Source organism: Vulpes vulpes, chromosome 13, assembly GCF_048418805.1.
Source record: "Vulpes vulpes isolate BD-2025 chromosome 13, VulVul3, whole genome shotgun sequence".
Classification (NCBI taxonomy): Eukaryota; Metazoa; Chordata; class Mammalia; order Carnivora; family Canidae; genus Vulpes; species Vulpes vulpes.
This window is the reverse complement of record NC_132792.1, coordinates 150,236,967-150,250,901: the sequence shown is the minus strand read 5'-3', so window position 1 is coordinate 150,250,901 and position 13,935 is coordinate 150,236,967. Positions and strand designations below refer to the sequence as shown.

General features: G+C 38.9%; 1 protein-coding gene across 14 annotated transcripts in view; it reads right to left on the bottom strand.

Moving 5' to 3' along the window:
• Nucleotides 1-239: 239 nt before the first annotated feature.
• LPGAT1 (lysophosphatidylglycerol acyltransferase 1) overlaps nt 240-13,935 on the bottom strand; it is a 111,063-nt gene continuing 97,367 nt past the window's right edge. For all 14 annotated transcript variants that reach the window (XM_072733324.1, XM_025982331.2, XM_072733328.1 and 11 more), the window contains 2 exons: nt 7,334-7,440; nt 240-4,988 (listed from right to left, as the gene is read on the bottom strand). In XM_072733324.1, coding sequence (XP_072589425.1) covers nt 4,837-4,988; nt 7,334-7,440 — 259 coding nt within the window. In that variant the 3' untranslated portion in view covers nt 240-4,836. The remainder of the gene's footprint in view (nt 4,989-7,333; nt 7,441-13,935) is intronic.

Below are 13,935 nucleotides of genomic sequence, written 5' to 3'. Positions count from 1 at the left end.
TTTACCAGTATACAACCAGTATACCAGTATCTCCACCATACCATGGGGTAGAATGGGGAAGGAGCAGAGGAAAGAGAAACCAAAGAAGGAAGCACAGTGTTTTTTCATTTGGTTTTTCTGTTTGCCCTCAGCATCCAACAGCCATGGTGTGCTCTGAGTACATGTCCACAGAAGCTCATGCCAAAATATCTCCAAAAACACACAAACACCCCATCCCCACCACTAAGAAGTAAAAGCACTTTACTTGAAAAAAATCAACTTTATTTTTTCTAGGTTAAAAAAAAATAGAACCAGCTATTCATTTTGTTGTTGTTGTTGTTGAGAAAACGCTTCTTTTGGTGTTCACATCTAATTTCTGAAAAGGTGATCTGGTTACTAAAATAATCCCATATGCATTCCTAAACCAGATCCACGTGTGACCAGCCCTTTACAAAAATTAATTACAGTTGACACAGCCTTTACATTCATTCTGAGCATACATTACAACATGCAGATAACAAAGAAAGAAAAACAGGTCGACAGCTGAAGTAAACATATGGCATCCAGAAAACTGAAACCCATCTGTATAAAATAAATACAACTTTGTAATAACTGTAAAGAAAATGAGAGCACTTAATGTAACAATGGCAGGTCCATGTGTACCTGTTTCATCACCCAGTCAAGAGAGAAGTTACTGTAAAATGCAGACCCCTCACATGTAGAACTTGGGCATCAGTCTTGTATGTTTGACAGTTTTACACAATAAAAATAAAGCCATTCAAAATATGTGTGCGTACTTTGCAACTAGAATACACTTAACATTTTTTTGCTCTTTCAATTGTTTTAAAAAATATTAACTGTAAAAATCCTCAAATGGAGATTTTTGTGGAAAAACCCCTATTTTATCTTCCACATGGCTAGTCACCCTCCCCAGCAGTTCAGCACCCTCAGCTGATTCCCAGGGTCCAGTTCCTAATTGTTGAGGATCAATGCAAAATGATTGCAATAAAGCACCATCCAGAGACTGCTCCAGAGAACACTCGGCCCCTTCGTGATCTAGAAATGTTCAATGTCGGTGGTTTTGGTCCCAAACATATTAGTCTCCATCCCCTCATAGAATAGAACCAGTACACCTGCTGCCCAGCACTGCTTTCAACTCGAACTTTCATGTTAACAGTTGTAAGGTTCACAGCACTATGTGGCAAAAAATAAGACTAACCATTTTTATTCATCCCTGTGGACCAGAGCGGACCTGCTCGTGATGGTAACTCTGGAGTGAAGTCCTGTGTAATGAAGAAAATAACTAACTCTTCCTATTCGGCAGTGCAAATAAAATTTCCTTAAATATAAAAAGAATCCAATAAGACTGTCCATGATTAAAGACAACTATCTATGATTATAACCAGGTCCCGCTAGTTCAGAAGAGTCTTTAGGGAAGTGATTGTCAAAACGTCACTAAAGACAAATCCACAAGAAGTGAGTAACATGAACAAAGAATGAAGAGGCATTCTTAACAGTAATCCACATGATATTAACATGAAAGCGATGTTGTGAGGTTTGCATTAGGTGATTTCACATCTCATTTTCATTAAAGGCTTGAGTATAACTACTATACTGCCAACTCTTGATTATTCAGGGATTTCTTTTCTAGCTCATGGATTATATTTAGGCTTTTGTGTTCCCTCTTTCTGAAGTCGTGTCTTCCCAAATCTTTTCACTACTCATTAATACAGTCATAAGTACATAAGAGGACCTAATAAACAGTTGAAATCATTGTTTTAAAATCAGCCAACATCGCTAGAAGAACAAAAACATTTGATGGGAAAAAAACCCTTAAACTCATAATAAATACACATTAGATTTTTGGCTAAACTATGACTTATTACTGGATATATTACCCAATAATCCCTAGTTCCTTTACTGTGGAAAATTAATGGTTGATTGCAATATTAAATACGACAGATCTGAATTCAGAGCTATCTTTAAAAAAAAAATTTACTTATACTCTCCATTAACTTGTTTGCCCCCCCAAAATGTCATTTTCCATTCTGTAATTTTTCTTTACCTTCCACTGGTGTATAGGTTTCTCCATCCTATCTGTATATTTCAACACCAATAACAGTTTCTGAAGTTAAGGGTAAACTGCCAGTGTGGTCCCTTCTGTATTCACTGCACCTGCCCTTGGCCTCTGGTGGAGCTGGTGCTCCATCACCCTTCTCTGCTGTGGGAATCCAGGCAGATCAGCTGAGACCAACAACTGCTGAGATTCTCACGCTTCTGGTATAAAACCGGCACAGTTTTAAGAAATGTATATTCTCTAAATCTCCTTTCATCTCACTTTGCAAAGAAAGTACAAACTAGGAATTTTTACGCAGTCCCGTACGGTGGCACACAGCTGCTTCCCTGATCTGCCATAGAAGAACACTGCTTCTCTCTCTACACGCCCTAGGACAAGCAGCAGCACTCCAGTTATTGGTAAGGAGAGCACCATCGATGCTCTCAAATGTATTTGCAACAGAAAAGAAAGAACATGTTGATAAACAATCGGAGAAGGATAGGCAGATCAGTGACACATCTATTTACAACTCACAGGTCTATTTTCAAAAATTGACTCATATCTATTGGTATTTGTCACTCTACAGACTGTTGAAATGACTCTGCATTTGAAAAGTAAAGCGTCTTATAGAATAGTTGGTTTAATGTGTACAGTATATTAACATCATGTTCCTTTGGAGCACAGCGATGGCAAGTGGCCCTGAACCACATTTATGTATACATGTATGCATCTCTCTCTCTCTCTCTCTCTTTTGATAGGAGAACTGGCCACTCCTACCTGTGACTTGCTTTAGCAATCAGGAAATTCTCTATTTGGCTAGGACTGTGCATGCCATACTTGACAGTGAGCAACTTATCCCCCAGATGGCTGACTAATCTCTCAAATGAACAATTTCAATTCATCCTGTAATCCAGCAGTGTTTGCTGGACCTCAAACAGAAGCATCATTAAGCTTCTCTTTGGCTTCCTATCATCATCTCTGCCTCTTAATCAAGATCGGTTTCACCTACTCACTATCCCTGTAAAACACACAATAAAATGCTTTGACTTAAAAAAAAAAATTGCATCTTATAACAACCCCTACCAAAGCATACACATTAACACTGTCCTCTGCATTTTACCAGTAGTAGCATAATATGCAATGAGGTATTTCATTAACACATTATCCTTTTTCATATATGCATGGAATTAACCTAAAGCTGAAGCTGCTGTGGGCTTTTATTTGGTGTTGCTTTACCGTTTCCACATAACTGGGAGAAAATTCACATCTTTTCAGTTTTGTTGTTGTTGTTGTTGTTTTTGGTTTATTTAAAAATAGAAAACATTAGCCTTTACCATTATTAGTTTCTGGCCTACTTCTCAAAATTGCCATTTGTAAGATTAGTGACAACAAGGGGAATCTACAACACTCATCTCACAGAAAACTGCCACTGACTTAGTAGGATCTTTATAGTCTTACCATCCAAACCCAAACTCCACCTCTGTCTCAGCACGAGGAGCGCAGGTGAGGGACGGACGCGGCCCCAGCACTTTGAGAAGAGCCTGCTTCTAATGTGAGGTAAATCACGTGAACATAGTGGAAAAAAAATGGTCTCTAGAAATAGAAACTTGACTTTATCTTCTTCTTAAAAAGCACTTGGAAGAGACTGGGAAGGCTTTTGTGCTGGTCTGTCTCCCGGTTGCACCACCCTGGCATGGGCAGCAACTTGATGTGATGACGGAATACAGGTTTGGGGGTGCCAGGTGAGAACTGTTCACCATTTGAAGCCCATGTCTGGCACTCTCATTTTTCTAATAAAACCCCTATTTCACTTCAAACCGGTCACTTAAATGTTTTACAGTAATTTGTTTCAGTCACCCCCCAATACATTTGGCGCTAATAAGCCAATTCAGGGTGGGGGTGGCAGGAAGCCTCACGTCAGTGTGGCACTCAGTGCAGGGGGGCCGCTGCAGAGCATCAGCGCCCTGGTACCCATGCAGAGACAAGACAGCCTCTCAAGAATCCCACTCACTGATTATGCTTACGTTTGTTTTCAGGCTTATATTACTAATCCTTTGCTATATATGCATCTGACAAAAGTGCATTTTGTAAGATAATTATCAATCTATGATATGCCTCTACACAAAAAAGAAATCAAGTGACACTCCTCACATAAGGGAAAGCACTAGCGCATGTAAACACAATGTTGGGACCGAGCTAGCCTTTTTTAGGAACACATTCTAGTACCGGAATGTGTCCAGGGGACACTGTTTCCCACCCCCCAAGCATGCCTGACACTGGAGTGTCACTGCGAAGCCCAGGGGAACAGTTCTGGAGGGTGTGGACCAGCTAGCTCCTCTAGAGGCTCCTAGTGACACAGCAAGCACTGGTGAAAGGAGGGCGCTCGCTCTACACAGTTCTGCCCTAAAGAGACTACTAGCTAAGAGGAACAAATACAACTTTCCGAGTTTGAACTAGATTATCACGTGTATCTGGTGACAACAGAGTTTCTCTCAGATAGTCTTCTAGGATGATTTTTATGATTTCCTCTTCTCCGAATGTGATGTCTGCTTAGATGTATGGTAGAGTGTATCTTTTTTAAAATGTGAAAGTCCTTAAAACAGATTAGCAGGTCATTATATTACTGATCCTCATTTTAGTAGAGTTTTTAAAATATCCCAAAGGGGGATAAATAGCAATCCATCCATTGAATTTCCTTTGCTTTTTTTTTTATATATATATTTTGATTTGCACATGTAAAATAATGCACACTTATGAAAGTCTGAACTCCTATGGTGACCTTGATAAGTCCAAGTCAATTCCTAAAATAGGCAATGGTAAAAATACTGGATGATGTTATACCACATATAGCCTGACAAAAATGCAAAAGACTGTATGAGAAATATCCACATATTGCTGAGGGTCATCTCCCTGGAAACAGCTTCCTTATGTCCCTTGGGAGGTGGAAAAGCCCCTAAAAGACAAGATAGAAATATTAATTCATCTTACTGTGGTGGTAAGGTCTCCTGGAATAAAAGTTGAATATTAGTTTAACTAGAATTTTTGTTGTTTGCTTTTTAAAGCATCTTCTGTGACTTCCCATTGTTCCTGAAGAGAGATCTCATTTGAAATACAATTTTCAAACCACCAAACCCTTTCTTGCCTCTGAACTTTTGCATTTATTCTTCTTGCCTGAGCTGGTTCTCCTCATCTCAGTGAATGGCAGGCTCATCTGCATTCTTCCAATATCAGAAAAAATACCATCCACCTTCCCATCTCAAGTCAGTCACATTCATCACCATGTTTATTTCACCTCTTGGCACTTGTCACTATCTGTAATGATCCAGATCTATCTTTTTTCTACAGACTTGTTCACCGTCTCCTTCTGGAATATAAACTGCATGAGGGCAGGCACTCTCCCTGCCTTGTTGCCACTGTAACCCTAGAAATTTCCTCAGTGGCCAGGACATGGGATGTGTGAAATTGTTATTAAATAACTTCTGAAGTGAGATAGCTTACACTAATCACTCTCTTTACAAGTTAAATGTTTTTGCCAGCAAAAAAGTGGTGGTTAATCACTGATGCTCTTTTCAAAAGGCAATATTATCTATGAAATATATCTTAATAATTAAAAGGAGAAACACAAAGTGAACAAATGTCCTTAAATTCTTTTCTAGAAGGGAAAGCTAGACCACTTCAGAGCAATATTACCTAAGGTCATCTTGATAACACTTGAGCATTTCAAACAGTCTTTGTCCTTGCTGATAATCCCTTTGGGTAAGCTGATTCATGTGGGGATTTGCTTCTCACAAGCAATTTACAGAGAACACTTTCAAGTTTCAAGGTCTATTTTACAAATAGCTTTCTTAAAAAGAGACTTCCATTATTGTTGCTACAATTTTGGCTAAATATCATAAAGCAAGAGACGAAGACTGGAAAAGGAGAGATCCTATTGACTCTTAACCACCTCGTGCCGTCTTACATATCTATCCTGTTTTATCTTTAAAGAAATTTTGAGCGTAAGACCAAGGACTGCACGTGGTGGGGAGGGGCATCTTGTTCAATGCGTCTTACTAAGAATTCTAGACACGTGCACAGTGTCCAACCCCTGCCATATGGGTATGCACTAGTCCACAGCCCCCGGGTCGGAACATTAGGATCAGGAGGGAATCCTGTTGTGGGTAATGTGAAACAATCCTAAACACAAAAACAAAAGCATTAAAGGTAACAAACAGTATCAGCCTTTGCTCACCATCAGGTCTTTGACAGTCTGATTTAACATGAATGTGAATTTTAAATAAAAAAAAAAATCTAACTGGGAAGAAAATAGCACTTTCTGTTCATCCAAAATCTCATAGCCTCATCAGGCCCAAAACAACTTTCTCTCCACCCCGCCCCCCCTTTTTTATCCTACTGTAGGTTCTTGAAAATAAGCCTACAACATAGTTATTTATGAAAGCACTTTGGTAATGCCTGGCATTATACTAACGCTAATTTCCTTCTTTCCTAAGTTCTTTTCTTCCTCCCTCTCTCCTCCCCCTTTCCAATGTCTGTTTCACTGCATTGCAGTTTTCATAGAAGGTAGAGAATATTAAGTATAGATAAGGGACCTTCGGGTAAATTGACATTTTCTCCCAAGGAGAAAAGTATAAGGTTATATCCATGAAAACTTAAAAAGTAAGCTTTATCCTCATATGTAAAGAAAAGAATTAAGTATGTAAAAATGCAGTTCAAAATGATCTCAAATGACTGCAAGATGATGGTATTATTTAAACAACCAAGTACAATGTCAAATCATAAATGTTATTTGCTAATTCATAAAATAGCCCGTGTAACTGCACATGTACGATTGTAGTCTACTACACTCTGTGTGCTGTTTTGAATCAGTTCTATTTGTACAACAGTTTACTCATCATTTGATCTTGCACACTGGCTGATGAAGTAAGAGCCTGTATAAATTTAACATTAACCTTGTCCTTATGAATATTCTAAGCTGAAACTCTTAAATACAGAAATACTTTGATTCCTTTAGGGCGGGCAGCCCCGGTGGTGCAGAGGTTTAGCACTGCCTGCAGCCAAGGATGTGATCCTGGAGACCCAGGACTGAGTCCCATGTCAGGCTCCCTGCATGGAGCCTGCTTCTCCCTCTGCCTGTGTCTCTGCCTCTCTTTCTGTGTGTTGCTCATGAACTTAAAAAAAAAAAAAAAAAAAAAGATTCCTTTAGGGCATCTGAAGAATGTAAAAATGGTTATCTCCTCTAAAGTACATCTTTGGGACTATCACTAACTTCGGACACATATGTAATAGGATACTGTGTACCTGTTTCATAAAAATGTGATAAGAGTTCCTCTTTTTCAATAAAACGTTGATAGAGCCAATCAGCAAGGTCATCGGTCTCCAGGGGTACATCTTTAATTGGAAAGATCCTATGAAGAGTTAGAAAAAAAACAAAAACTACTTACTTCAATTCAGAAATCAACATAATTCAGAAACACAATTTAGCTTTGGTGACTGAAAAGCTGAAGAAAGCTATAGAATCACCTCTGACTTTTGCAAGGGTTCATTTCTGCAGCTTCTCAGATCATCTTGGTTTTTTAAAAATTGCTGATTATACAGCAGAGTTCATTTATTCATCATTCAAACATTTCCCAGCCTATTATATGTTAGGTCCCGTGCCCAATGATGAAAAACTATTAATAAATTGTCCTGTATCTACAAATAATACTGAGAAATAACTGTCTTCCCATGTTTGTGGGTTTAAGAAGAAACGGTGTTCAGAACAGATGAAGTTTTTAAAATTTAAATTCAATTTGCCATCATATAGTATAACACCCAGTGCTCATCCCATCAAGTGCCTTCCTTAGTGCCCGTCACCCAGTCACCCCATCCCCCCGCCCACCTCCCCTTCTGCAACTCCTGTTTGTTTCCCAGAGTTAGGAGTCTCTCTCATGGTTTTTCTTCCTCTCTAATTTTTCCCCACAGAACAGATGAAGTTTTAAAATGCAGGTACTAGGGCACTTGGGTGGCTCAGTTGGTTGAGCATCTGACTCGGTTCCAGCTCTGGTCAGGGTCTCCCAGTAGGAAGATGGAGCTGGGATGGACTCTGTGCTCAGCAGGGAGTCTGTTTCCCCTCTTTACTCTCCCCCCATCCCCACCTGCACATGTGTGTGTGCTCTCTCTCAATTAAATACATAAAACTTTAAAAAATAAGGTAAAATAAATTGTAGCCACTTTAGGACACATTCAGAGTAGTCGGATGCTAGACCAAATAAATGCATCTTAACAATGTTCTTTTGGAGGAAATGTCCATGAACCAGATAGAATCTGTCTAATTTGTATCAGAGATACAGGTTTCCTGAGCAGGGCCGCCTCTTTTTGGAGCTCGAATGTGCAGATTCTGTGAACAAGTCCAACTCACCAGGAAACAGACTGGGATGATTGGTGATACATATCTGCTGGATGTGAGGGCAGGAAAAGGCAACTCGTGACCATACTATGTATTTGCTGATGGCTGAAAAGAATTTTTTTGTTTTCTAGTTTTGTGGGGAGTTTTCTTAATTTCATTTTAATTGAAGGTATAAAGGGACACAGTTTTAAAAGCCTGCAAAAGATTCGAATGAAAAACAGTGGTCCCTGTCTCTCTGCCTGTTGTTTCTCTTTCCCCAGAGGAATCAATTTTTACCTCTTTTGATTAAGTATCTTGATATTTATTGACATGTTTCCTCTTCAGCTTTAGGGCCAAACTACTGACTTCCCAGTATGGAAGACAGAGAGTAAACTCCTTTGGCCTTTTCCCACCACACATTCACATCCTTCCCATCTTCCCAATGCAGTTCCATGGTAATTTTTAATGAGCGGAGTATTAGGCATGGACATAGATTCAAAGCTAAGCCACATAGTAAATCAAGGCTATGATTCCTTTCCTTCTCCCTGAAATGAGCAGTTGAATTGTTTTCTCTGTATACATAACTAATTTACCCATAAACTCTTGTCTGTCTAGAGTCAATTCCTTAAAACCCATCTGCAAATCTTTTTTTAAAGGGCAAGAAAGAAAATATTTGGACTTTGCTGGCCTTATGGTACCTGTCGCAACTATTCAACTTGGCTTTGTAGTGTGAAAGCAGCCTTAGACCTTGTATAAATACATGGGTAGAGTTATATTCAAATAACATTTTATTTAAAAAGCAGGCAGTAAGCGAGTCTGACCTGTGCTCTAGATCTTCTCTCAAGGCATCTGTGTGCATCAGACAGACATTCTTTTAATTTCGTTTTCCTGAATAAATTTCGCCCACACTGTGGACTTGTGGCCTTAGTTTTCATCATGCAAAGGCCTCTTATTTTGTCCTGGTGATTCTCTGCATTCCTAAAATGCATTTAGTGTTTCCTACCTCTCACGTCTTCCTTTTTCTGTATTTATTCTACATTCTGATGGAGCACAGCCTCCAGTGGTTTCTGGGGAAAGGGTACTCGAAGTCTGGTATTTCTGCCAATGTCTTTTTTCTGTCCTCACACCTGGTCGATAATTTGACTAGATACAGGATTCATTTCGGCCTGATTAGATCTCAATTCTGCAGTAAGAGAATCTCTAGAGCCCCTTTATGCTTTTCTCCAGAGCCACCAGTCATTTTATGATTGTACTTCTGAATTGTATCTCCGACATGGTATTTAAATCTACATCCAGCAAGACTGTGGCAGACAGCATTACTTCTGGTTCTTTATTTTGTGGTGAATTCTTCCTTCTAGTCATTTTGTCCACTGCAGAATGGCTTGTCAGGAGCAATCACTTTTCTCTCTGTAGCATTCCAGCTGTTCTCTCTTTACATCTTGGGTTGAATTTGTAGGTGTTCAGGATGTTTTGAAAGTTATCTAGGTAAGTTTGTAGGACCAGATGAATTGAGGACCCCTACTCTTCCACCATCTTGCCTAGGTTTCCTAGATACAGGATTCAGGGTTGCCACTCATTTTCTTCCATCTCTGCCTTTGTGTCCTCCTTTCTAGGAGAGTTATTTAATTTCTAAACTTTTTTTTTTAATTTCTAAACTTTCTTTAATGGAGTTTTTATTCCTTTTTTTCATATTTGTAATCTAAGAGCTCTCTGAATGTCCTTTTTTTTATAGTATACTGTTGTTTTCTTGTTGCAATATCATATCTCTATGAGAATCTTATCTCTGTGAGAATTAGAGGATGAAAGCAGAGAAGAGGGTTAACAAACTCTCAGGATTTTTTGGCAGCTGGGCTTTCCTTGAATCATTACTCCTTGAATCATTACTCCAAGTCAGTTTCTTATGTTTGTTTTAGTCTCTTTCACAGTAGAGGCCCATCAGATGACAAGTTATCTGGTGAGTCTTTGTTGTTCACCCACATGTATAGATGTGGGATTAAACAGCTGACTGAAGGCTCTCAGCCTGTGAGTGCAGTTTGTTGACTGGGAACTTCATGGAGGATTATCTGGTTGGGCCATTGAAGTTGGGTCTTTCCTCCTGAACTTGCCATTTCTCCAGATGAAGATCCTCTGATTTCCTGCCTAGAGAATGAAGGCCTCCCTTTTGGCTTTCTGGTAGCAGAGTGAGACATCAGGGCTGAGGTGGGGGAGGAGGAGTGTCTCAGCACTGGGTGCCCTGACATCACTTAGCCATTCTGTGTTTTCATTATGGGACCTCTGCCTCAGCTGTGATAGGTACCCTTGAGTCTAGAGAGCCTCTAGATACCCCTCCAGAAGAAGCCTCCAGTTCCTGCCACAGCAGGGAATGAATAATCCCCCAGCTGTGGGATGGAGGGGAGGGGTTTTGGAGAGTGGAGTTCTTCAGCAGATTTCAACCAGAACCCCCAAAGGCAGCAATCCTTTTAACCTCATGTCCACGGGCTCTGATCCTGCCAATTTTTCAGTTCTGTGGCATAAGTCTGGTTGATTCCTGGCTTAGGGTTCTATTGGGTTATTGACTTTTCTGTTTTCTAATTTCCTGACTTTTGCTACTATTGCCTTTCCTACTGCTTTTCCTCATCCTCATGGGGTTAACACCTTAAAGAAACTCTTCAGTGTCATTCTACTAGAGTTTTGGAAGGGCATGAAAGTTGATATGAATCCGAGCTACCATTTTCTCTAAGAAGCTATCCTGTTATTTCTGAAAAGTCTAAGATGATTTTCTATCTTTGACCAGTGTCTACTGCTTGCCTTTCTACAAAGGGGCCTGTGTTATTATTTCAAGTTAAGTCAAGGAGCACAAAGCATTCCAAATTACCAGAATGCCCATGCTCAGACTTCTTCAAAGGCTTCTTAAAATGACTCATGTAACATAGTCATTTGCATACAAAAACAATCAGAAGGAACATTATTTACGAATTGCATTATAATCAGATCCTTTTGTTATTTAAACACTTAAATACCAGATTTGGTGTATTTTAGCATCCCAATTTAAGTATCTGTAGATAGGAAAAGAAGAGAGGAAATGAAGGAAAAGTATGATATGAAAAAAAAATCTATTAAAAATCGACTTCAGGAAAACAGTTTTGTTTTTTAAAGATTTTATTTATTTATTCATGAGAGACACACAGAGAGAGGCAGAGACACAGGCAGAGGGAGAAGCAGGCTTCCTGTGGGGAGCTAGATGAGGACTCAATCCTGGCACTTTGGGATCATGCTTTGAGCTGAAGGCAGACGCTCAAACACTAAGCCACCCAGGAGCCCCAGGAAAGCACAGTTTTGATTACAAATTCTGCTTTCAAAAATTGGAAAAGGATGAAAGGTAAGCAAAATAGAGTTTTATTTACACAGAAAATAGCTTTCTTAATGCTAGTCACCTTTCTATTCCCCTAAATAAAGTACTACATTGCTCTAAAGCAGTAATAGAGAAGTGTTTTGGTTTATTAAATAATGGGGTAGGAGATTCTAAAGTCCAGAAACTTTAAGTTTCAGCTTGCTACCATAAAATCCCCTACCAGAATTAGGTTTTCTTTTGCTTTGAAAGAGCTAACAACAAAAAGAGGAATTAAAGGACATCACGACTTTTAAAGAGAAGAAATACTTGAAATGCTTACTTACACTACATAAAATCATCTCATCAGCTAGTATTTCTTAGCCCTTATAATGCCTATACTCCTAAGTAACCAAAAGATCTCTTTCAAACTAAAAATTTTACCTCTGCACTCTCTCATGTTTTCATATGCCTCACTAAAGTGAGAGTGGGACTTCACGGTTGAAATTCCCTTCCACAAGCAGTAGAATTTTGGTTTGGGGTAGTTTTGTTGTTGTTGTTTTTTAATATGTGGATCCACAGTCTTTGCTTTTTAGGCACAATTAAAATAATCCCAGAAGTTAGTGTGGCATAGTGATTAAGAGTACAGACTCTGGGACAGACTGCCTGGGGTTGAATTCTGGCTCTAGAGCACTTGCCAACTATGTGACCAGGGGAAAATGGTTTTATCCTCTGTACAACTTAAACTTAGTTCCCTCATCTGTAAAATGGGTTAATAATATTATTTACCTTATAAAGTCATTCTATATGTATACTACTGGGCAGAAGGTAGTGGCCTGACTTGGCATCAGTAGTGATGGTGGCAGTTGTTAAATGCCAGATCGCTCATGGCAAGTATCGTTGTGCTTTCAAGTTTTCTGGGTTCAGCAACAGCTGTAGTGACTAGACTGGACCTGAAGCTGTTGTAAGGGTGTGACAATCCATGACTATTTTCATACAGTATTCTATTCTATACAGATAGTGTGTGTATATTTCTATACCAGTGAGGCAACAATGAAGTCAGCCTCAAGACCAGTCATATAAATAGATAAATGTTGTTACCAAGTATTACAAAGGTGAATTCCTGACAGAGATTCTCAAGACTCTTATTATCAATATTGATATAATAAAAGGAGCAGGGACATGGAGATAAAATTTCAAATGAGGAGGCCCTGGGCTATTTAAACAAGTTTATCTTTCCATTCCTTCAAAGCGTAACTTTCTACTCTGAATTATAAAGAACCCTCAAATTAGAAATAATATTCCAAGAATTTTATTGTCTCTTCTTTTTTCTCTCCCCATTTTAACTAAGAATGATGTAGATCCCTACAGGGGAAAATTACATAGGATACACAAGCTCCTAAGGCTGTTTCCACAGACTATTTCACCTGTAGTGGACATGGAATCCTACAGAATTTAGCTATTAGGCAAACACATTTCTCAGTGTTCACCACACACTAGGCTCACATCTCTTCATCTGTTACATCTTTGTCCTTGGCTGCAAAAGGCCAAACTCCCTGTCTCAAGCCACCATCTCACTTAAAGTGGGTTTCAAAGGGAGATGAGTTATTTATTTATTTTTTTGAAGTAGCTTTTCCTAGCCTTTTCCCTTGTCTGAGAAGTCTCTTCAGGTACCTACTTGTATGAAATAGCCATTACATTAGTATTGTGAAGACGGCATGTCCATGTCTGCCAAGCAATCCTCTAACCTTAATCTACAGGTAGGAAGATGAATTAACACAAATAATGACGATTTTGTTTTTACCTTTTCTATATTTACAGTTCACTCCTTTTTTCTTGTCACATTCATTGCCTGATCCAGATAACACTGAATAGAAGTGGTAGTAACGAGCTCCCTTGTCTCTCATTTCTCATCTTTCAGGGAGAAACATTCAATAGTTCACCATTAAGTCTGATATCTACTGTAGATTTTTTTGGTAGATACCATCAATATGATTTTAAAAATCCCCTTCTATTCCTAGTTTGCTAAGTGTTTTCTTTGTTATCATGAGTGGGAGTTAACACTTTATTGATCTTTCCCCATCTATTACATGCTTATGTAATTTCTTTCTTTATTCTGTTAATGTGATGAATTCAATTGACTGATTTTGAATGTTAAACCAAACTTTCATACCTGGAATATATATTCTCAGCATATAATCTGATGTGTTTTTTATATATTGCTGGGTT